The sequence below is a fragment of the Mesoplodon bidens genome (genome assembly GCF_964165515.1).
Source record: "Mesoplodon bidens genome assembly, chromosome: 11".
NCBI classification, from domain to species: domain Eukaryota; kingdom Metazoa; phylum Chordata; class Mammalia; order Artiodactyla; family Ziphiidae; genus Mesoplodon; species Mesoplodon bidens.
In genome coordinates this window covers 55,012,733-55,037,431 of record NC_138167.1, presented here as the reverse complement: position 1 = coordinate 55,037,431, position 24,699 = coordinate 55,012,733, and the positions used below count along the sequence as shown (strand labels likewise).

General features: G+C 33.5%; 1 protein-coding gene across 3 annotated transcripts in view; it reads left to right on the top strand.

Moving 5' to 3' along the window:
- Window positions 1-24,699, top strand: part of CNTN1 (contactin 1) — a gene marked incomplete at both ends in the record, with an annotated part of 158,992 nt that overhangs the window by 38,527 nt on the left and 95,766 nt on the right. For all 3 annotated transcript variants that reach the window (XM_081248140.1, XM_081248139.1, XM_081248141.1), the window contains 3 exons: window positions 2,095-2,222; window positions 2,533-2,708; window positions 18,717-18,837. In XM_081248140.1, the coding sequence (XP_081104266.1) occupies window positions 2,095-2,222; window positions 2,533-2,708; window positions 18,717-18,837 (425 nt within the window). The remainder of the gene's footprint in view (window positions 1-2,094; window positions 2,223-2,532; window positions 2,709-18,716; window positions 18,838-24,699) is intronic.

Genomic DNA, 24,699 nt, shown 5'->3' with positions numbered 1-24,699 from the left:
GCTCTACAAATAGTAAATGCTGGAGAGGGTGTGGAGAAAAGACAACCCTCCTACACTGTTGGTGGGAAGGTAAATTGGTGCAGCCACTCTGGAAAACAGTGTGGAAGTTCCTCAAAAAAATAAAAATAGAGTTTCTGCATGATGCAGCAATCCCAATCCTGAGCATATATCCAGACATGCACCTCAATGTTCATACAGCATTATTTACAATAGCCAAGACATGGAAGCAATCTAAATGTCCATCGACAGATAAATGGATAAAGATGTAGTGTATATATATATATATATATATATATATATATATATATATATAATGGAATATTACTCAGCCATACAGAAGAATGAAATAATGCCATTTACAGTAATATGGATGGGCCTAGAGATTATCATACTAAATGAAGTAAGTGAAAAAGAGAAAGATACTATATAATGTCACTTGTATGTGAAATCGAAAATACGGCACAAATGAACTTATTTACAGAACAGAAACACATTCACAGACATAGAAAACAGACTTGTGGTTGCCAAGGGGGAGGGAGATGTGGGGGGAATGGATTGGGAGTTTGGGATCAGCAGATGCAAAGTATTATATATAGGATGGATACACAATAAGGTCCTCCTGTAAAGCACAGGATAGTCAATATCCTGTAATAAACCATAATGGAAAAGAATATCAAAAATTTAAAAATAAAGTAAAATCCAATGACAGGCAATCCAATATTGAATGTAAGTGCAAGGCATTATATAATAAAGTTATATAATAAATATATAAATTATATGTAATATCATAATATATGTAATATTAATATAATATAAATTATATGTAAGAGTTAGGTATAATAAGGTTACAAATAATGATTTTTGGGTCTCCTGACTCCAAGGAAGAGGCAGACAGGCAGAGGGAATACATTTAAGTTCTATTAGTATGAAAGATTTAGTTTCTGTTCATAGAAGAATTTCCTAAAAGTAATCTGTTACAGAAGCTTTTGCTAAGGTAGGGTTTACAGTATCATTCTTTGAAATTTCCTAAAATTAAAATATGTTTGTATTCCTCTGTGGTTGTGGAAATGACAGTCTGTTTTAACTACCAAGTCTGAAGTCCTGGGGTCATGTTCCTGGAAGATCTGGGCTCATTTCTTTCAGGCCTATGACTGGTCTAAGTCTGTCTCACAGTGGTTTAAAAGTCATTTTATGGTGGCATGTAGAGAGCCACTGCTTCAGTTAAACTCTATGTAGTTCATAAATTCAAAAACAGGTTGATCGAGTGCCTACGCATTGTTTCGTGTCTCACTCCTTAAGGAAATCCTGGAACATAGTTTTTTGTTTTTTGTTTTTTCCTAATGATTGTATACATTAATGAATATGTTACCTTGAGATGGGCCACAAACAAAGCAGATACAAATTCCTGACATCAGGATGTTACCATCTAATGCAGGGATAGATTAACAAGTAAAGCTGAAGTATGTCTGATGAAATATGTGTTAGGAAGAAAAATCTGGGAAGAGGGATAGCATGGGGAATGCCAGGACAGCAGCAGTGCCATGGGTGGATGCGTGCATGCCATACTAACTAGAATTTATCAGACAAAGCTTTACTGAAGGTACCACTGTGCAAAACCCTGAAGGTTGTGAGAAACAGATTGTGAAAATGACCAGGGCCTAAAAGGGCAAACCATGGGCTGTGGCTTTTACTATGCATGAGATGGGAAACTCACTGGAGGCTTCTGAGCTGTAGAGTGACATCACTGAGCCAAAGAGTGACATTGTATTACTTATGCGATGTATGTCTTCATGTCTGGCTGACACGTGGGAAAAGAAACTGTGTAGAGGCAAGGTTGGCAGCAGGAGGACAGTTCGAGATTACTGTGATAAGTCCAAGAAAATGATGAAGGTGGTTTTCCTAAAAAACTTGATGCTGAGAAAGAATATTCTAAACAAAAGCTAGAATGTTTCATCTTGAAAAAAGTCTTTGTCAAGCAATTTATGTAAAACTTTAACAATACTAAGATGTTAGTGTTTCTAATCTAAGACATAGAATAGTAACATATTTCATTAAATTAATTTTGTGAAATATGTATTTCTTTCATTTCAATAGAATACTCATTTGGGAAGATGGCAGCTTGGAAATCAATAACATTACAAGGAATGATGGAGGTGTCTATACATGCTTTGTAGAAAATAATAAAGGGAAGGCTAATAGCACTGGGACTCTTGTTATCACAGGTAAGAAACCATTTGATTAACTTTATTTATTTTTTTTAAGTTTGACAGTGCTTAATTTCTAATGTACTATAAGACATGATTCAGCACTAAGCTTATAAGACAATCCACATTTTGATGTTTCCATTTCAAAAGGCTTCTGTGCAAATCTCTTGTTTGATGAAACTGTTCTTGGAATTTGAATATGTAAACATCTTATTGTTTTGCACAGAGATTTCAACTATATTGATTTTTATTTTTTAATGTACCAGATAATATGGTGTCTCATATTTTTTTTGAATTGTGGTTTACTCACTTATTTAAAAATATATAGATCCCACACGAATTATATTGGCTCCAATTAATGCCGATATCACTGTTGGAGAAAATGCAACCATGCAGTGTGCCGCTTCCTTCGATCCTGCACTGGATCTCACATTTGTTTGGTCCTTCAATGGCTATGTGATCGACTTTAACAAAGAGAACATACATTACCAGCGGAATTTTATGGTATGTGTTTTATTTTTCATCTTATTAACATCCCAACGCCCCCCATGTGTCTGCATTGCAACTGCTGTTACCATAATCATGTACATGAGACTGGAAAACAGGCAAAACTTTTTCATGGGTCTCCTTATATTCATTGTAGTATTCCTGAACCTTTCTAAAAATGGCTAGCCCTGAGGATTTTGGTAGCGATACTAATCAATACATATTCATTGTGCTTTAGGTCCACGCCCTCTTTATTATAATACAGTTTTTATATTAATGTGTACTCTGCCTCATTATATCTGTACTATAGGTTCTAAGTGCCTTCACATTCATTTTAAACGAAATAAGAGCGCAGAACTTATCCTTTGTTATAGTGATGACTTTATGGCATTTATTTTATTCTTTGAGGGTAAGAAATAAACAAGCTATATATGTGGGACGGTTTGGAGAACTAGTCCATGCAATTTTTAAAAGGGTTAAATGGTTGTATCTTAAGAATAAGAAAGCTTACATGATACAAGTCCTATAATTAAGCATAGTGGTATTGTTGTATAGAAATGAAAATAGAGGAAAAAGACTGAGAAGTAACGCAAGTATAACAACTTGCATAGGAGCACAATTGTTGCACTGATAGGGCTGCCTAAATTACAGTGTATTTACAGGGCAAATTGATCACTTCTTCTGCCAGTCTGTTCTTTAGAAAGGCAATCGTTTAGGAACCTAAAGACCTATTTAGAACATATGCTTAGTTAAGAAAACTTTAATTCTAATTTTAGAAGTCAATTATTAATAAAAGTTTGAATTAACTCAGTAGAATATTTAAGATTTTCAAGTCCTATGAACTCTGAAGTTTGATATGTATCTGTTATAATATTATGTTTTCAAATTGTCTAACTCTTTTAAAAAAATTCTTCTAGAACTTTCCACTTTAAAAAGCCAAAACAAGTTTTCAGTCAGGTTAAGATTGGTTTCAACTGGATGGAAACATTTATTCTTAAATTTTTATTAGATAGATTCATAGAACAATTATGAATACAGTGTCAATGTTTGTGCCTTCTATATGTTAACTGTAATTCCAGTTTCTTTCTTTTTAATCTAACAGATCTAGTTAAACTGTACATCTACAGTGAATCTACTGTCTTTCAGTTTCTGAAACAAATTTATACTTTAAAAATAAACAACCGGGAATTTTTAGAGAATGATTTTAACATTATACCATGTGATATTTTTTCCTTATATGTCTATTTTGATGTGCTTAATTATAAGAATGCCCAACATTAATAAACTTGGCACCACTGTCTTTAATAATTTCTTCAAATTGTGTTTTGTTTTGCAAGAAAAGCAAATACAAGTTTTTACTCATTTGAAGAAAAAAAGTGAGCTAAACAGAGATTTTATTTTAAAAAAGTAGACTTTTCAATTTGCTTGATGTTATATATTGAATATTTTCCAAAATGCAACAAGTATAGTTTATACAAGTAGTTACTTATAGCTGCAGTGGAGTCTCTGAAAATAGATTTGAAGGTATAACTTACCCTGAGTTAAGTTGAAACTTCATATATGGAGCCTCTTTATGTTCTTTAAAATAAGTTACTTTATGTTGATTGATGTAAATAAACATTTCAAAAAAAGAAATGAAGGAAGGGAGGGATGGAAAGAGGAGAAAGAAAGAGAGAGGTGCGGGGCGGGGGGAGGAGGAGAGAGAAAAAGACAAAAAAAAGAGAAATAAGATAAAAGAGACCCATGGCTTGAAAAAAGAGAAAAGTAAACCACTGAAAGACTAATTAAGAAGTAAATATTAAATTAGGTCATAACAATGTAAGAGACTTTGGTCATCACTAACTGTACTCCTTCCTTTTGTGGATGTTAGCCACAGGGGTTCAGGTTGTTGCCCCTCAGGGAAGCCAGAGCAGACCCTGACTCTGAGCCCATACTCTGGCTTCAGGGGCTCAGTTTCAGCTTCATTCCACCAAATAAGCATCATAATAACAATCAGCGGCAAAAAACATACTCACTGGTTAAGTATGCAACTTCAGTGAGTAAAAGTATCAAAGACACATTTTTAGCACTTTGTAGATGGACAAGTCGATTTAACTCTGTAAATAATTAAAAAACCCAGATAAGAAATGTATTTTAAATTATTAAACTTAATTCTGCCTTTTGAACCTAAGAAAGATTTATGAAGTTTTCCCTTGCATCCTCCTCTTTTAAAGCAAACTTCAAAGTCACACTTCACTGCTAAATGTACCACACAAATTTGAGTAAAACACCTTATGTGTCTGATCCACCTTTCGGAAGACAGTCCTAATGGCTAGTAATTGCTTCTGGGGTCACTAATAGAGCACTCAGAAGGAGGGGCTCTTCCAACCTAAAGCTCAGTGAATGAAAACATAACAGGGATGGCAGGTATGGGGGAAAGCAAATTTGAAGGAAGGAACACTGCTGCCTGCATTTTTCTGTTATTCAAATTGCACTAGCAAATATGTCAGTATATAATTCTTTGGTTTTTTAAATCATGTTTCTATATTTTATTTAATTCTGGCAACATTATAATTATTGAATATCACTTGTTCGTTTAAAAATATAGTACTGAACCCATACCACAGCAGGAACAGTGATAGGCACTAGGGTGTATAAAACAGTGAATAAGACAAACACAGGCACTGTTGAGGTCTATCCCGAAGGGACTTTTTCTGCAGACCTACATTGTTGGAAACGCCTCATAGAGTAACTGTGTGGTTTCCTTTACTGAGAGAAATACATGTTAGATCTGTGGGAAAGAACTTCAAGATAGCTGCTAATAAACTATGAAAAACCTAACAGTCAAACTTTTTATCTTGGGTATTGGCATATCCTAATGATCTGTACTGTTCTAAGGTGTGATAGCTTAAGACTGAATATGGTTTGAACTTAATGCATGTTTAGAGGGTGTCTAAAATTCAGTGCCAGGCAGATCCATCTCCTTTGACCCTAAACATGGTCCTAAAGTAAATTGCTTGAGGAAATTGGATCCCAAAGATTACAGGTGGGAAATTTTGAAGTGTGTCCATATTCCACTGGAGATCAAAGAAGCCCAACTAAAAGAATTGTGGACTGACGTCATGACAACTGTGGATTGAGACAAAATTATTTTTGAAAGGGTTATCTTGAAAATTATGGACCAAACATTGGAGAAACCAAGGTGATTGGCAGTGGAAGGAATCAGAACATGTGAAATTCCTTAAAAATTTATTGACTTAAATAATTTTGCCTGTGTTACATATTAAAAAAAAAAACTTTACACTTTTTGTAGGAAAAAAGACAAGCACAGGCTCTGATCCAAAATAAATTAGAGCTACCCTATGAGTTTAAATTTTAAATATAAATGACTTGGTAGCTATCACAGTTAACAAAACTGATGTCATTATCTCCATCATGTTTTAATAATTTTAATTGCTAAAAATTAATATCAGAAACTCTAATTCATGAAGAATATAGACATAAAAATTTAAATTTTTAATTTTAAGAACCTAAGTTTTTATTTTCAAGTTTGGCTTCAATAATACGTTATATTCAATAATCAAGCATGCTGTGAGTTTAGCTTGCTATTCTTGATCTTGACCACCCTGTGGCAACCGTGCATAGGGTTTCAAATTTCACAGCCTGACTTACTTGGAACCTGAAGCTTTATGAAATTAAACAAATTATAATATATCTATTATATATATAATTATAATATATCTAATATATATCTAATATATCTATATCAAATTAATTATATCTAAGATGTGTGATTTAAATTTTTTTCTTTATACTTTTTCCAATTATATTAATATAATTATCAGGAAAAAAGTAACTATATATTTTTGAAGATGTGCATTTCTTTTAAGAATTTATAGTGACCTATAAAATTTAAATATATAAATAACATTTCTATTACATTTATGATCCTGCTTTATGTAAAACCCTTTTGAATTAATTAGTTTTAAAATGTAGCTATTAATTTTAAAGTTGTAAGTAAACAATACCGATTATAGAAAAATATTAAGAAGTTAAATATCTAATTTGCCTGTCATGTTATTTATTCTTTCACTATTCAATAAATGTTCACTGAGTTCAACATCGTTATGTAATTAGGGTCAGTAAATGTTTCATTTGAACTTGAATTTATGCGTTGATGTTAAGTATATATATGTATATATACATATATATATGAATTACAAATTTCATAACTTTGGAGCTTTGATACAATAAGCTTATAAGTAATTTATCTGGCATTATTTTATTCTGTCAAATTTATATGGCAGACACTTACATTTTTCAAGTCCAAATATAAAATGATTTCTATTTTGATTTTCCAGTTCAATAGCTACTTACTCGTTTAGAGTAAATACAAAAGCGGAGTCATTTTACTTAACAATTTAATTTATAATCCCTTTTGTTCTATAAAGGATGTAAGACTATCTACCAAAAAATATGTATTTGTAATATATCATTTTATGCCTCTCTCATGGTGGTATCTGATCAGCAGAAATTTTTTTTCAGGAGCTACCTAACTTTTGACACCCACTTTGAGTCATTTTCCTTCAACTATTTGACAGTTCTCCCTGTCAGAGCCATTATTTTAGTTAATTGCTGCTATAATAGCTTTTTTCTGTTTACAAATAAATGATAAAATTATAGTTCAGTTAGAAGATTTTACATACCTGCTTTGAATTCATAACTGTCATATGAATTGTTCAGAGGCTTTGCCACAACTAGAGCTCTAGGCTCCATTAGGATTAATCTAGAGTCAGTGATTTAGCCTCTTTAAGTTTCAGATTTCCCCCTCTGTAAAATTTTATTAGTAATTCACTTATTTCATTCAGGTTACTTCATTGGGTTTGCAATACTGGTTACTTCATAATATTTTTGTGAGAATTCAATGAGAGAATGCCTATAAAGTTCTTGGCACAAGATCTGGCAGATTGTAAGTGGTTATTACTAATACTTTTTATAATAGATCAATCATTCTACATCGAAAATTTCAGAAGCTTTTGCCAGATAGTTTTTTTCTGGTTATAGATCTCATTTTTCATGATTTATATTTTGCACTGCTTGCTCTACTGGATACTTAGTTTGAGACAAAAGATCCTAGGTATTTCCTTGCTGAGGGCAATGGAGAGGTAATAATAGTCAACATTTTACTGAGTGCTTGCTGTTTAGCCAGCATTGGATTAAATGTTTTTCATGTATTTCTCAAGTGATCTTCATAGCAGTCCTCTATGGAGCACATATTACTGTGACTTTTTTCTCAATTTCTGAGATGGGGAAACAAAATTTGAAACGTTAAGTAACTTGTCTAAAGTCATACAACTTGCTGGTGGCAGAGAGAGGATTTGAAACCAAGGTGGTTTGATTGTAAACCCTGTGGTCTTCACCACTTGTTTCTAATCCATTGACTAGTACTCATGTCTATATCTGTTTAAATAACCTCCCTCCCATTATTTGAAACACTATAAGACAGCAGTTGAACAGCAGTTCAACTCCTAACTTATTCTATAATCTTGTTTAATGAACTTTTTATGTTCAAAGTTATCCAAATTACTTTATTCTCCCTACACGATTAGTAACCTTTACATTACATTGTAAGTCAAGTCTACAGAGTTTCAGATTGTCTAACTATAAAATTCTAGGCAGTTCTTAGTGATCTCCTTTAGAGAGATAGGTTATGTGTGTGTGTTTGCAGGTGTGTGGACAGGCATTTGTTCTGACTGTATAGACAGCATTCAAAACCAAAGTCAACAGATTTCTTACCCTAAGGCTGAAAGAAAATATTAATTCTACTGAACATGTCACAAAAATGTGTTTAAATCTGAAACATGTATCTCATTCTAGAAGAACAGAATTTGAACAGATGTTTTTCTTCTGTGCATGCAAAAAGAGAGAAAGAGAAGCAGTAATAAACAGAAGTCTTTTTTTTTTTTTCAATTTCATTGGCTCTCTGTCATTGAACAAGAAGGTAAAGATTGTCCGGAGTTATGGGGCAACAGGTTACAGCAGAAAAGGAGTGCTAGGCCATAATCCAGACTAAGACAAGAATCAAATTAGAGTTGAAGAAACAACAGAAAACCAAGAGGGCACAGTGAGATGATGTAAGTCCTAAAATGGTTGTTCTAAACCAGGAACAATTTTTCTCCCTAGGGAAATTTGGTCATATTTGGAGGCATTTTTGTTTATCACAACTGCAGGCAAGTGGTGTATTATGGGCACCTGTCTAGCACGGGTGCTGCTAAATATCCCATAATGCCAAGGACAGTCTTCCACAACAGAGAATTAACTAGTCCAAATTATCCATAGGGTCAAGATTGAGAAATGCTGTTCTCAAGGGAGATTTAAAAAACAAAAAAGACTTAAGAATAAAGGGACTGAAAAGTTTTAAGCATAGTATGTTGGAAGCAAAGAGAAGTTATATTATTTTGAGCAAATGAGAGTGCTGAAGACAAAAAAAAAGAAATTATAAGAGGATAGATAAAGCATTTTTCAAAATAGTATCAGTAGTAGAGGATAGATTGCATGTGTTTTGCAAATTCAAGACTCTTAAATTTTGGGAGAAAGAAAGAAATATGTGAAATGTCCCCTGACATAGTTCTGTGGTCCACACAAAACCCACAAAGGCAGGCTACCTGTGCCCAAATTGTTTCTCTACTAAGAGTAATTAACTGGAAAAGAGAATTCTATCATCCCTCATTCTGTCTGAACTTTCTCTACCTCCCTTTCATTACCCTAATAAAACTTGACTTACACCTAACTATTCTATTTTATTTTGCTATTTTCCACCAGTAAACATGGAGGAAGGTAGGCACCTATGCTCGCTACAGGTATCTATACTTGGGTTGGCTTCAGCTAGATCATCACACTTCCAGGTCAGAGATCACGCCAGCTAAAGTTATTCTCTAGCAGAGACTCCCAGAGTTTAGCCTTTAGGAAGCATTTGTCAAAGATAATATTAAATAATTGGAATTAAGCACATATAGCAGCAAGTCTTTTTTCTTCAGAAATGTACTGGTTTGGAGAAATTTCCAAAAATTCATTCAAAATTAAAGTCCCATTTGTTTTACATAGAACTCCTTGCATACTTAATCATCACTGGAATAATTATTCTGGCTCTTTATGCTTGCAAAATACAGTGTGTATATAAAATAAAAAGAAGGGGAAATAAACATATAAACTTTTGGTGTCTTAGGAATTTTATTTTATAATTTTACATTGTCAATTTTGATGTTTTATTTACTATATCACACTAGAAATATACTATTTTGTCATTAGCTCTCATATTCCAAAAAAACTAACTAATTTTTTGAAAAGCTAGTTTTTAAAACAGAACATTATCTAAAGATCTGGAATTTTGTTGTTGTTTTGCCCTTGACAAGTTGTATGATCTTGGGCAAAACAGTCAATCTGTGCCTCAGGCTTCTCATCTGTCATATGAGGAAGTTGGGCCACAGCAGAAGTTTTGAAAAACAGCAACAGAAAGTTTTTAGCAGCAGAATTCTTTTTGCAAAGAAAATTTAAGTTAGAACCCCAATAAATATCAAAGATGAAGGTAAGGTTGGTCTGACTGAAGAAATTGTACCCATGTTTGTGAGCATGTGTAGGAGACCAAAACCTTAACTATAGGGCCTCTCACATCTTCCTATCCCAAAACACATCCCATTCTGATCCCTTCTTTCTACCAAGTGATCCATGAAGGTCTTCAGAACCCTAAGGCTAATGGAAACAATTTTAAAAACCATATAAATTAAACAGTGTTCAAGTTTTCTTTCAACTCAAAAATATGGGTTCTAAACCCAAGGCTTTGATGGTTTTGTCCATCATTTAAAATGCTTAGTAGACATCGAAAAGAAAATTTCCTTCCTTGTGAGTTTTAATTAAAAATGGTCAGATTGATCAAAATTGAGCTCTTCAGCCATCAAAATAGCCAAATTTAGGGATATTCAACATCTCCATTGATCGTGTAAGTACGTGGTGACCTCTCAGTAATTATCCTAAACTATTTCCCTAATATATTTAAGTGTGTATATTTGTAATGATAATACTCATTTTCATAAGATTTTGTAAGTTATATCTTTTTAAATTTTTTTACATTCAGGCAAACTTAATGCTGATGCATTACTTAAAATAACACTAACTTGAATATTAGATCATATTAGGAAATTAATGTTAATTATGTTGTGTGTGAAAATGGTTTTGTGATTATTTAAGAGAATGGTCTTACCTTTTTGGAGATTCAATTTAATATTTTGATGAATGAATTATGATGGTATCAGTAATTTGTTTTTTAAGGGTTCAACAATAGATAGACAGCTAGATAATTAGATAAAGTGAATATGGCAAGAAGTTTACAACTGTTGAATCTAACTGGTTAGTATATGGGTGGCCATTGTACTATTCTTTCTATTTTCTTATGTTTGAGCATTTAAATAGGTTAAAAATTAAAGAAAGAAAGAAAGAAAGAAAGAAAGAAAATATAACATATTGTATTTTTCCTGTTATGAGAAAATATCCACTTTTACCTACCAAACTATGAATCCAAATTCAATTGTTTGATCCATGAAACACTACTTTGGCAACAGCTTAACTGGGGGAAAACAGGTTAACTACTGAGCCTTCTACCAGTAGCTTAACTTAAAATCTAAAATTCCTTATCTGTAAAATGGAAAGATTAAACATATCTCCCTGAGTCTTATAAAAATTAAATAGGAAATATATATGTAAAGTAGCTAGCACATTGCAAGGCATCTTAAGGGCATTTAATAAGCTAGATCAGGTATTAGTAGGAGTTCATAGTAGCTACAGCAATGGCAGTAGCAATAGCAGATGTTGTAGTAGCAATCTTAATATTGATATTAGTAGCAGCAGTAATAATATCCTATTAACGCAACAGTGATAGCAGTAGTAGTGGTTATAGTTACAGTATTATTGTGTCCTCATCTCTAAAATACAGTTAAGAATAATACCCCTTTCCCAGGGTTGTTGTTATAAGTGAATTTGCACATGTAAAGTATTTATAATAGTCCCTGGCACCTATAAAACCCTTACTTTTTTCTTTTTTTTTTTTGCTCGTGTGTTGGTGATGGTGGTGTTAAAGTTTGCAGTTGCATCCGATGCATTTGCTAAAGTTATTCCTTCTTTAACCTAGCAAGCCAAAAATAAAAAAGAAAAATGTTTATTTTTCATGGATATATCATGTATCATACATACTTCATAATTTTTTGCTTACAGGTTTCTAGAGTATTCTCTTTAAAGGCTATGCTTTCCTCCAGTCTTCCACGTTTGTCTCTTCATTCTGAACTTCAATGGAACAAAAGAGATGGTTTTGTAGAGCCATTATGACCTCTAAGCTTTATATAGACCTTGTATATACCTTATGGCATATTTCTTTGTTCATTATGATTAACTGAATTTGTTAATACAACTTAGTAATTCAGACTCATTTATACTGCAGGACTGATTTTTCAAAGTTAGTTCATGGGGAAGTGGAAAGGAAGGAATAGGCATTTATATTTTGGAAGTCTTTTGATTTAAACTTGGGAAATTTCTAAGTGGTAAACCACATATACACTTTGGAACATCCCTGAGCTGTGCTATCACAATTTCCAGTATGTGATTCAACTCTCCTCATATGAAGGGAAGCATTTTGTAATTCAGCCAAGCTGTGGTTTTTAGTGAAAATATAGAGAGCATTCGTATCTAATTTGTGGCTTGAATGTGCTGAGAGCCATGATCTTTACTTGCTTTGTAAGCGTTCTGTTGACCACTGAGAACCTCAACTTCTCCTGAGGTATGGAAAGTGCTAGTGCCATTTATAAAAACTTCAGCAAAACTTTTATACCTACACAACTCTATTGGAAATTATATAGAATATTTTTTCTTTACTTTCCTTTTGAGGTGTTTCAGTGCCACACCTTCACCAAATATAGATCGAATGAGAATAAATGTTAAAGTCACTTATTACTGCTTTATGCAAATCAGCTTATCATTACCTACCTAAGTCCTACCTAAGGCTAACTTTTAAAATGAGTTTAGCATTAAACTTTTAGAATAGTTTAATTACAAGTTTTTAAGGAGATTATTCTGAAGATTCAGTAAGTATAACTTTAATATGATATTTTAAGACAAAATAGTTTGTGTTTTTCATTACATGTGAAAAGTATGAAAAGCATGACCACATTATTCCTCTCAGGATTAAATAAGTGAATATAAAAACAGCACTGTGTTTCAAACTGAGATTTTGGGGAAAATTATAGCAATTTCATTAAAGAAGATTATTAGGTGTACAGCATTCAAATATTTTACAAAGGGTAATTATGGTGTCACAAATTGTTTATTTTTATATTATTTTTCTGCTTTCATTTTTTTATTATAAGGTTGAATTTTTTTAAATTTTAATTTCTGAAGTATTTTATTTTTTAAATTCCAATCTAATCTCATGGTTCATTGAAATAGTGGAAGTTTAGCAACAGGATTATCTTTCATTTGGATACATGAAGCAACCCAAGTAGTGAGTTCACATAATAAAACCATGCAATAGAGCTAAGTGCTTTTCATTTTATGAAAACATTATTCTTTCTCAAATATAGCTATTATCTTATGTCATAATAGTTTAAAAATATTTTTTAATATCTTTCCATTAATGCTTAATGTCAAAGTTCAGTACTATGATGTATTGAACTTTAAGGATGTTAAAGCACATTAAAGCAGCCTGTTTTATTAATATATAGTGTTTAAGTTATTTTATTTTACTATAATTATTTTATATTATTTTATTTTTTCTCACTAGAAATTTTCTCAGAAATATGTGTCAGCATCTACAATGGCTCAAGAAAAACTCTTTTATTATTACCTTCCTCATATACACAACTTTACTCTCTTCTTACTTTAAATATTTTATTTTATTTTTTATATATATTTTTTGTGGTACGCGGGCCTCTCACCACTCTGGATGTGCAGGCCCAGCAGCCATGGCTCATGGGCGCAGCCACTCCATGGCATGTGGGATCCTCCTGGACCGGGGCACGAACCCGTGTCCCCTGCATTGGCAGGCAGACTCCCAACCACTGAGCCACCAGATAAGCCCCTACTTTAAATATTTTAAAAAAGAGAGCTATAGGTAATAAAATAATATTTCTTTACCCCCCCCTTAGGTGAATTCTATTTAGTATGATATGTGGAATTGGCCAACTACAAAATCAGGCAGAGTCCTCAAGACCATCTTCAGTTCTGAAACCAACTGCAAGCTCCAGGAGTTGCCAAAACCAGCCTCAGTTTCCTTGTGCTAGAGAGAACTCACAGAATTCCCTGAAAGCTATTATGCTCATGGTTACAATTTATTACCCAAATAGCATGCAGATTAAAATCAACGAAGGGAAGAAATGCATGGGGCAGAGTCCAGAAGATGTACCAAACATAGAACTTCCATTGTTCTCTTCCCATGGAGTCAGGATGCATTACTCTATCAGCTTTGGTCTGTGGCAGTAGGCATAGAGTATTGCCAACCAGGGATGATTTCCTGAGCTTTGATATCTAGAGATTCAACCAGGGCTTAATCATGTAGGCATTGATTGATTGCCCAAATGGTTAATAACAATATCTAGGTTGACTGATAACACATGACACAAAGCCCCTAACCTAAGTCACAATGTTAGTCTTTCTGTCATGGTCAGCCTCTATTCTAAAACTATACAGGTGTGGCTAACTACCACCCTAAATCACATGGTTAGAACTATTCAGTATGACCCAAGACACCCAGGCAAAGAAAGAATACTACAGGTTACCTTCCAGAAGCTGAGGGAAAGGGCAGATCTCTCTGTAAATTCGTGATTTGTATTACAAATTTTGAATTTATAAAGGCCTAGTTCTTTACAACAAATATGGGTGATTGAAAAACTTAGAGGTGTCCATTTTCTTATATGTCTACTGTATTCTTTTCTCTATAAATTTACACATTATTCCTAAAACGTTTATATTTACTCATGAAATTAGTTTACAAGTAATTTGAAATATATTATTAATTGATAGCTGATCTCAGGTTTATGGATAGCAATAGTTGTTCTCAATTCAGCTATTTTACCTTATAATATCATTATCTTACCTGAAAAATCATATGAAATTACTAAAAGAATTTAATAAAAACATTTTAGTTAATAGGTATTTTAATTCATTTATTCAATATTTATTTGTTGAATTCCTCCTGTATGTCAGATATCACAATACATAATTTGTATGTAATAATAAATAAGACCTAGTCCCTTCCTCAAAGAATTACAGTCTAGTAGAAGAAATGAACAACTAAATAATTAGAATAGAAAGGGATAGTTAAAATGAAAATATGCAAGGGGCAAGCCCCTAACCAGGACTTTGGATTCTAGAGAAGAAAGGGGCATCTAAACCATGACTTGAAGTTAGCCAAGTGATAGAAGTGGGAGATGGGAGAATCCAGGCAATGCAAGTAATATGTACAAAGGTCTGCAGGAAAGAGAACATATGGTAAAATGTAAGTTTCTGGGGCACAGGAAGTGGGAAAAAAAGTAGCAAGAGTGTGTACTTCATCCTGACATCAAGATGTCTCATTATGTGCTTACAAAATTCTGCCATTGTGATGGGCTATATGAACTTGTTATCCTAACTCTGCTTGTACCTGAAAAGAAGTAAACATGTATTATCTTAAGAGCAGATGCCAGAAGTCTTAATAAGCATGCTGAATAATTCATTCAAACAATGTATATTTGGTGTTTTTATATCCCTGGGACTGTGCTGGTCTTAGGGATACAGCACATACAGCTGTACACATGTAACACAGGGATACAATGCTGAAGAAATCAGGCATGTTTCCTCCTCTCATAAAACTTACAGTCCTTCAGGGAAACCAACTTTAATCATATAATTGCAAAAATATTTTACTGTAAATGAGATATATATCACATTAAGTAAAATGTACTATGGCAAAATGTAACAACAGAAAACAGAAAGACTTGTTTAAGGAAATGATTTGAACTGATATTGGTGGGGGAGGGTAAATGTTATTTAGATGATGGTGGTAAGAGGGTAGGGTATGAAGAGATCAAATTCCAGGAAAGGAAACACCTTGGAGAACCAGAGATAGGAGACAACAAGATACATTTAAGGTCTTAAAAAGGGAATGTTCTTCTGGAGAGCAGAGTGTAAGTGAAATGGTGGCACTAGTTGAGCTGGAATATTGGACAGAATTTAGAGAATGGAGCCATGTTGACTATCATAACACTTACGGCTTTTATTCCAAGAAATGGAACATTTTTAAAGGTTTTAGCTTGTTTTTATAGAAAGGGATGATTTGATCATAATTTGCATTTTTTAAAGGTCACCCTGAGTGCTAAGTGGAGAAAAGAATAGATGGGACAGGGGTGAGGGTCATGACCAAATAAGACATAATAGGTCAGTGAGAGATGTTGGTAGCTTGGACAAGGACAGAGGAAGTGTTGAAGAAAAGGAAGGGATAAATTCAATAACTTATGATGGAATTATAAGGAAGTTGAAGAAGATGAGAGGTTAAGAATTTTCTCAAACTTTCTGGAAAATGTGCTGTCACAGATGACTAGACAAGTTGGGTGTTTGGGGAAGGCAGGTCAAATGCTATTAGAAGTCAAGTAAAATGAGTTGAAGAGTTGGGAACCAAATTAAAATGGACTGAGGGGTAAGAGGTAAAGAAACGCAAAAGCTAAAAACAGAAAATAAGGGTTTGAGGAAGAAGTATTGGCAGAATCCAAGCAACCATCCAATAATTAAGCAGCTTAACATGAAGAAAGAAGAATAGTTGTTTGTTTCCAAGGGAAAGAAGAGAAGAGCAGAGAGAGGTAAGATATGGGAGTGGGAGTGAGTGCCAACAAGATGATAGGGAACAGAGAGAGGTGAAGGTCACTGAGAAATCCTTAGTAAAAGTATGACCAACAGGATTTTTAAAAATAGAAATGTACAGTGGATGATAATTGCCCTACTTTGTGGGATACAACCAATTCCATGACCTTTAACTCTTCAGTACACCTACTTTACTAGGGAATATTTTGTGCTAGTAGGTTTCATGGCAAAATAGAGAAAGGGTTGGTCTAGAGCTCCTTGATCAAGAGAACAGAAGGAAAGGATTTCCCTACATTAGGAATTTGAAGAAATCTTGGAAACTGGATTTTTACCCAATCTTAGACCTCAAGGGACAGGAAGACCCCAACTAACATTAAATTGTATGACCTCTAGTTTCATTTTTACAGAGATTTTAATTACTGAAACCAAGGAACAAGGTGTGTGGCCACTGACTAGTTCTTTATAAGGAGATAGTAGTATCCTATTACAACCAACTGAATCAATCTGCTCAGATGATAACTAGCTATTATTTTTAATTAATCTTATTAATCAAGCAAGTATTGCAACCCAAATACTTTCCAAGACCGACAGGGAACTTAATATGTGAAGGGGCCACCAGCAGAACCAACGGTGAAGCAGAGCATTTATTCCACATATAGTCATTAAATAATCAAAATTTTAAAATTTGCAGTTCTGTCATATAACAGAAACAATACCATCTATTATGTGAAATATTAACCTAATCATTAATTTTTCATCCTTTAATCTATCTGGATATCTATAATTGCAATAGTAAATCAATATTTTTTTTTTTTTTTTTTTTTGCGGTACGTGGGCCTCTCACTGTTGTGGCCTCTCCCGTTGCGGAGCACAGCCTCCAGACGCGCAGGCTCAGCGGCCATGGCTCACGGGCCCAGCCGCTCCGCGGCATGTGGGATCCTCCCGGACCGGGGCATGAACCCATGTCCCCTGCATCGGCAGGCGGACTCTCAACCACTGCGCCACCAGGGAAGCCCTTTTGCTTTTTTTTTTTTTTTTTTTTTTTTGCAGTACGCGGGCCTCTCACTGTTGTGGCCTCTCCCGTTGTGGAGCACACGCTCTAGACGTGCAGGCTCAGCGGCCATGGCTCACGGGCCCAGCCGCTCCGTGGCAAGTGGGATCTTCCCGGACCGGGGCACGAACCTGAGTCCCCTGCATCGCCAGGCAGACTCTCAACCACTGCGCCACCAGGGAAGCCCTAAATCAATATTTTTGTTTCTCAGGAAAACCAAATGTCTATTTAAATATCGAGTTTTCCAAATTTTCTCTTAAGAGAGTACTTTGGAGATAATGAGAATGGATTATGTTAAGCTCCTCCAACCAAGCAAACTGAGTAACCATAGTTAAATTACTTGGCTACTCTAAGTCTCACTTTTATCTTTAGTAAGATGGACAAAATAGGACCTATCTCATAGGACTGTTTTCAGAAGAGAATCCCAGGATCTGTATAGAGCAGGCATTTGATAAATATTAGCTATTTTTAGAAATTGCATTGGGATGGTGCCTTATCATTCACAAGCAAAATTCCCTCAAGCCTCCTTAAAAAAAAAACATATGTTAAACACTATTCTAAGCACTGGGAATAGAGCAGTGAACAAGACAAAAATCCTTGCCCGTAAGGAGGTTATATTTGGCCAAATAGAACATGTTAGTAGAATTGTCCATTTTGACAGTTTCTGCACACTTTTAGTATCTTTGTAAAATGAACTGTGGCACGTCTTGAAATTAGTTTTTTAGATTGGTTTTACATAACCAAATTAATAATTCTCCCTAGACATACGGCATTTATGTATCTTCATTGATATTCAGCATCAAGATTTTTGGACCTTCACATTTCTTTTTAAAAGACATCAATGAAATAGTTTCATCCTGTGTTTTCTCTCAAAATGCCCTCTGATTATGGAAATAATAGAATACTAAAGACATTAAAGCTAAAAAGGACCTTAGGTAATTCACTCTATTTTTCACTTGAGATACCAAAGCCCAGAGTTTGAGTAACCTAAGAACACACAGACAGTTAGCACATCTAAAACAGGTGTTCATTTTGTTAGGGGAAAATGTACCTCTCATATCCTGAATACCATTTAGTTGGTGAAAAAATGTACTGATTTGAATGACTGCTGTTTTTGCCGACAGCTGGATTCCAATGGGGAGCTGCTCATCCGAAATGCCCAGCTAAAACACGCTGGGAGGTACACGTGCACAGCTCAGACAATTGTGGACAATTCTTCAGCGTCAGCTGACCTTGTTGTGCGAGGTAAGAGTTTCAACATTTTGGAATCACAAAACCAAAGCTATTTGACTTACATAAATATGTATAATCTTCTGGTAACTCTGGTACGAATTCTTATATATTTAGAGTCTCGATTGTTGAGAACAGTTCTTCACCCATGTCTAAGACTGATTTATGCCAGCCAAGTAGTAAACAGAACTGATTTTGTTTGTTTTACTAACTATGTATTTTTTAGCAACTTACACCACATACCTCCTACTAAATGTTTGTGCTTTTAAACTTAGTACTTACCAGAAGTTCTCAGTCCCTGCTAATAGTTTTCATGTGTTGAGTAGAGTTTTGTTTCCTTTTTTATTTTTTATGGAAAAAATATACTGGTGCTGTTTACTATAACCTCAAGTGTTATACATTTACCAGTATCATCTTCGAATAAAAAATGATTTGTACATGTATCATGTTTCTATTTGTTGCTGATTTTCAGACTAGTGCTTTTGTTCTTATAAATGATTGAGAATGTGTTTGGATACATGCTTATTGAAAATACAATGCCTTTGCTACTGGCCTCTGCTATATAGCTGGGAGGCCAGCTCGGAACGTGCCTTACTTTATTTAAAATCATTCATCGGCTCTTTACTCCTTGCCTACAGAATGAAGACCATTCCTTTTAGCTAAGTGTCCAAGAAGTTCCATGAGGTGTGGTGACCTCGGCCTGTTTAGCTTTAATCTCTCACCATTCCTCTTGACCAACTAGTCCACGGAAATACCCTAGGATTTCTACCTCTGTTCCTTGGTTCACAGCATTCCTTCTATATGCTGTTTTTATTGATTGTTGCCCAAATCTTATACATCCTTCAAGACTTGGCTCAAGAAGTAACAAACCCATGAGTCATTTTTTTGATGTCCCAAATATGAGCCCTCTCTTCTAAACTCTCATAACAATTACTACTTTCTCTAATGTGTTTTATAGCAATCTGTACATGAGTTACCTTCTCTATTAAGTTGTGAAATTCACATATGCATTTTTATTAATATTTAGTGAGTTGCAGAATTCTATCTCATAGTTTCATTGTTCTCTTTTTCCCTTTGTCTCAGTGACATGTTAAAATTTGTTTTTTTCACACTTTACCTACTAGAAATATTTATTGACCATTATTTATTGCACTTTTTTTCAGTCAGCTTTTGCACAATCAGATAAACAATTAGTAAATGAGATGATATTCATGGTTTATCTTAATACCCATTCTGTATCTAGATCAATATAATTTCACTTAATCTCATACACCTCCTGCATTTTCCTCTAGAACAATGGTAATATGGAGTCCCTCAGTCACATTGGAAAATATTGAAAACCCTCTTATTCCAGTTGAATATATTCTTCAGTAGAGTAATGGAAGTCTAGCTGAAATTTCTTTATCCAAATGAACTTAGGCATTTATTACACACAACCCTTATTGAAAATTAATAAAACTCCAAGGCTACAAAATGCTAAATTAAAGGAAGTTCATTTATGTTCAGTATTTCCATTAGGAATATTTTGTTATCTGGGACATCTACTGTCTGTGAGAGTTATCAGGGAGAGGGACTATTCACTGTTCTTTCTAGTCAGACCACTAGCTGTTAAGCCACTTCCAGCAATAGTCTATGCTTGTATTTAATTGAAATTATTTGCATATTAAAAGATTATCATTAGTGTTACAATAGGGGTTATGTTACAATGCCTGTGCATCAGTGTCTTCTTATAATTACATCGCAGTAAACTCTCAGTATTCACAGGGAAAATGAAGTTTTACAGATGTAGTCAAAGAATATTAATAATCTTATCCACTCATACTTAGGTAATTAATAATCATCATACTCTGTATTTTTCACAGAAAAACAAATATAAAAAAGTTATAGCAGGTATTATGTGAAATTATAAAGTTTTTTTTTCTAAAGCCCTTTAGTCATAGGAAATATAACTTAAAGCAAAGCAATCTGTCAAGTGCACTTAGTAGAAATATGATATAGAATTTTAAGTCCCTGCACTATAGCAGGATGTTGAAAAAACTATACAGGTAAATAAAAAGTATTACTTAACACTGATAAAAGTCTGAAAGTTGTAATCATTCTCCAAACGTTATTTCTAATAATATAAAAGGTATTCATTTTATATCAAGAGAAAGTTGCAATTCAAATAGTCAAATATATGTCTGCATAGCTTGTGTCAAAAATGTATATGAAGTAGACCTTCAAATATGATTTGTGTATTTAAATCATGGAATATAAAAATGTTTTCTTTATTTCTTATAATAAAATGACATAGTATGCCTAATGTAATATTATTGGTCCATTTATCCACTTAATTATTTTTTTTTAATTTAGTCTAGGAAATCATAACCTGGAGTCCATGGACAGATTTCAAGGGGTCTATGGATCTCCTGAAATTGAACAGAATTGAGTTTAGAATGGAGGCAGTGAATTAGTTAGATATGAGTGCTTCTGTAACATTGCATCTGATTTCATGAAGCTTCTTACCCAGAGAAAACTCACTCTCCCACTTATCTGAATAATGTTTGGTAGAACAGGGAACCAAGGAAGACAATAGCAATTGTTGTCAACTAAAAACAATTTATAGAAAACTGGCCCAATAATCAAATATAAGCCATTGTCTTTTTGTAGTAGTCATAAGTGTTTACTTGTAAAAACCTATAGTACTTCAATTTATTTACCTACTAATTGAGTCCATAGGTGCTCAAGGAAAAGAGACCATAAAATTGACATACATTGCCTATTTCTCCAGTTATGTAAACAATTTCCAGTCATGAGGTAGTACTGGCCATGTAATTTTCACTTTTGATGTCCAAAACTACCTTTTATACTAGTTCTATCCTTTCAGTTTGGAAATATTTCTCCTAGTATTTCTATAGTATAGACATTATTTTTGTAAAAGTAACCTTTATTTAAACAAAGTTGCCCTGGAAGCCTAATATATAGAATTCAAACTGCACTGATTGAAAGAAGTGAAAACTGTTTTTTATGGCAAAATGTTCATTCACTGTTCTAAAAACTCCACTGCTCTAAAAGCACCAAAGATTTTAGATAAATCAACAAACATTCTTCATCACAGCCCTGACAAAAGTAAAGGATTACACCCTCTGAAACAGTGAACATTCAACATAACCCCTTTAGGATTCTAACAAATTTAGATAAATCAAACATGGAATTATGCAAAAAATGACAAGCCATAACAACAGAGAATCAGGAAGGGTTAAAAACAAAACAATATAGTTAGAGTCTAGAGTACATCAGATACTCTCATCAACAGAATAAGAATAAAAATAATCATGCCTAAATATTTAGATAAATAAGAGAGGAAATGATAAAAATGAGTTGGAAATAAAATACTATAAAATGAGGCAGTATGGGGGGAAAAGGAAGAACTATAAAAAATAAATAATCATTGAAATTTAAAAAAAATCAATGGATGGGTTAAACAACAATTAGACACCAATTAGGAAAAAATTAGGGACCTGAATGACAGATATGAGGAAATCATCATATTTCATCACAGAAAAACAAAGACTAATTATGAAAAAAAAAAGATTATGACATTAATGACACAATGAGAAAGTAATGCTAGTCCCATTGGATCACCAGAAGAAATATTAGAGAAAGTAAGAAAGAATAATTTTCAAAAAGATAATGACTATAGATTTGGGAGGATTAGTGACAATTATGACTTCTCATTTTCAAGGGTCACAATAAAACACAAGAAAATTAATAAAAATAAATAAAACTGCAGAACATTCAAGACAAATAGATTATTATAAGAACAGCAAGAGTAAAAAATATTTTTTGCAAAGACATACAATTCTGATAGTTCAGCAATCTTGTAGAGAAGCCCACATGAAGAGGAAATGAGACCTCCTATTAATAACCAACACCAACTTCCCAGTCATTTGAGTGAGTCATCTAGAGAGCAGATCTTCCAGTCAAGCTTTCAGATGACTGTAGCCTTGGCCAACAGTTTGATTATAACTTTCATGGCAGACCCTGATCAAGAACTATTCAGCTAAGCCACTCGAGAATTCTTAATCCACAGAAACTGTAAGGGATAACTGTTTATATGTATAGCTGATTCACTTTGTTATAAAGCAGAAACTAACATACAATTGTAAAGCAATTATACTCCAATAAAGATGTTAAAAAAAAAATAGAGATAACTGTTTACTATTGTTTTAAGCCACTTAGGCCTGGGGTAATTTGTTATGCAGCAGTAGATAACTAATACAACCATGGAATGTGCTAAAAGAAAAATAACTCTCCACGAAGAAGTATATATACAGACAAGTTATCATTTCATAATGAGGAAAAATAGTTATATTTAGACCAAGAGAAACAGAGTTTATTTCCCAAGAGACTCTTATGTCTAAAGGAATATTTAATGGGTAAATTTCAGGAAGAAGGAAAATAATGCCAGAATAAAGTTCTGAGACATCAAATAGCATGATGAATAAAGAAAACAGTAAACATATCCAAATCTAAGCAAACAGAGCTAAACTAGACTTCAGAATATGCTGTGGTCTGGGTTTGAGAACTGGCAAGAATAAGTTGCACACTGATCAAGTTGATAGTTGCTTTTACTTCAAGTTTCTATTAAAACAACAAATCTGACATACATATATATATATATATATATATATATATATATATATATATATATATATATATGTATGTTTATGAATATGTGTGCATATTTTATATGATCAAATATAGAGAATGCATGAAAATGATAATCACAAAATATAGGGGAGTGGTTACCTCTGGGTTGGAGATAGGAGAGGAGGTGAATGTGGTTAAGGAGGGAGGGAATTCACAAAAGGCTACATCTGAATAAGTAATGTTTTATTTCTTAAGTTGAATTTGTAGGTGGTCATTTCTTATTTTATACATCTTTACCTAAATGTTAAATATTTCTCAATATATTTAATTAAACAGGTGACCTGCTATCGCCTACTTCCCCTCCACCAACGTTCTCAGCAAAGATTCATGAAAAATCTTTGTGTAACCTCTGGGCGCAGGTGCCAGACTTGGCTGTACATCAGATTTACTGCTACAATTAATTTTAAATACACAATTCTGAGCCCCTCTTGGAAGTTCCTAAATTAATAGCTCTGGGATGGGTTTAGCAAAGCTAGATTAAAGATTGGCCTGGTGAACCATGGTGCATCAACAATGGACACAGAAATTGACCCATACACATATGCTCAACTGATTTTTAACAAATATGCAAATTAATTCAGTGGAGGAAGATTAGCCTTTGCAATAAATGGTGCTAGAACAAATGAGGATTCATAGTCCAAAAAAAAAAAAAAAAAAAGGATCTTGATCTAAACCTCAGACCTACACATAATTAACTTGAAATGGATCATGGACTTACTTGTAAATTTTAAACTATGAAACTTTTAGAAAAAAAAAAGTATAGGTGAAAATCTTCAGCCCTTAGGACTAGACGAAGAGTTCTTAGACTTGACACCAAAAGCATAATGCATAAAATGAAAAAGTGATAAACTTTACTTCATCAAAATTAAAAACTTTTGCTTTGTGAAAGTCCCTGTGAAGATGATGAAAAGACACGCAACAGACTGGGAGAAAATATTTGCAAACCACGTATCCAAGAAAGGTTTGTATGTAAAACATATAAAAAACTCTCAAAACTCAAAATTAAAATAACCTAATATGAAAAAAGATAAAAGATGTGAGCAGACATTTCATTGAAGATGATATACAAATGGTAGATAAACACATAAAAGATGTTCAATGTCATTAACCATTAGGGAAATGCACATTTAAAGCCACAGTGATATATCACTACATACCTATAAGAATGGCTAAAATAAAAAGGAA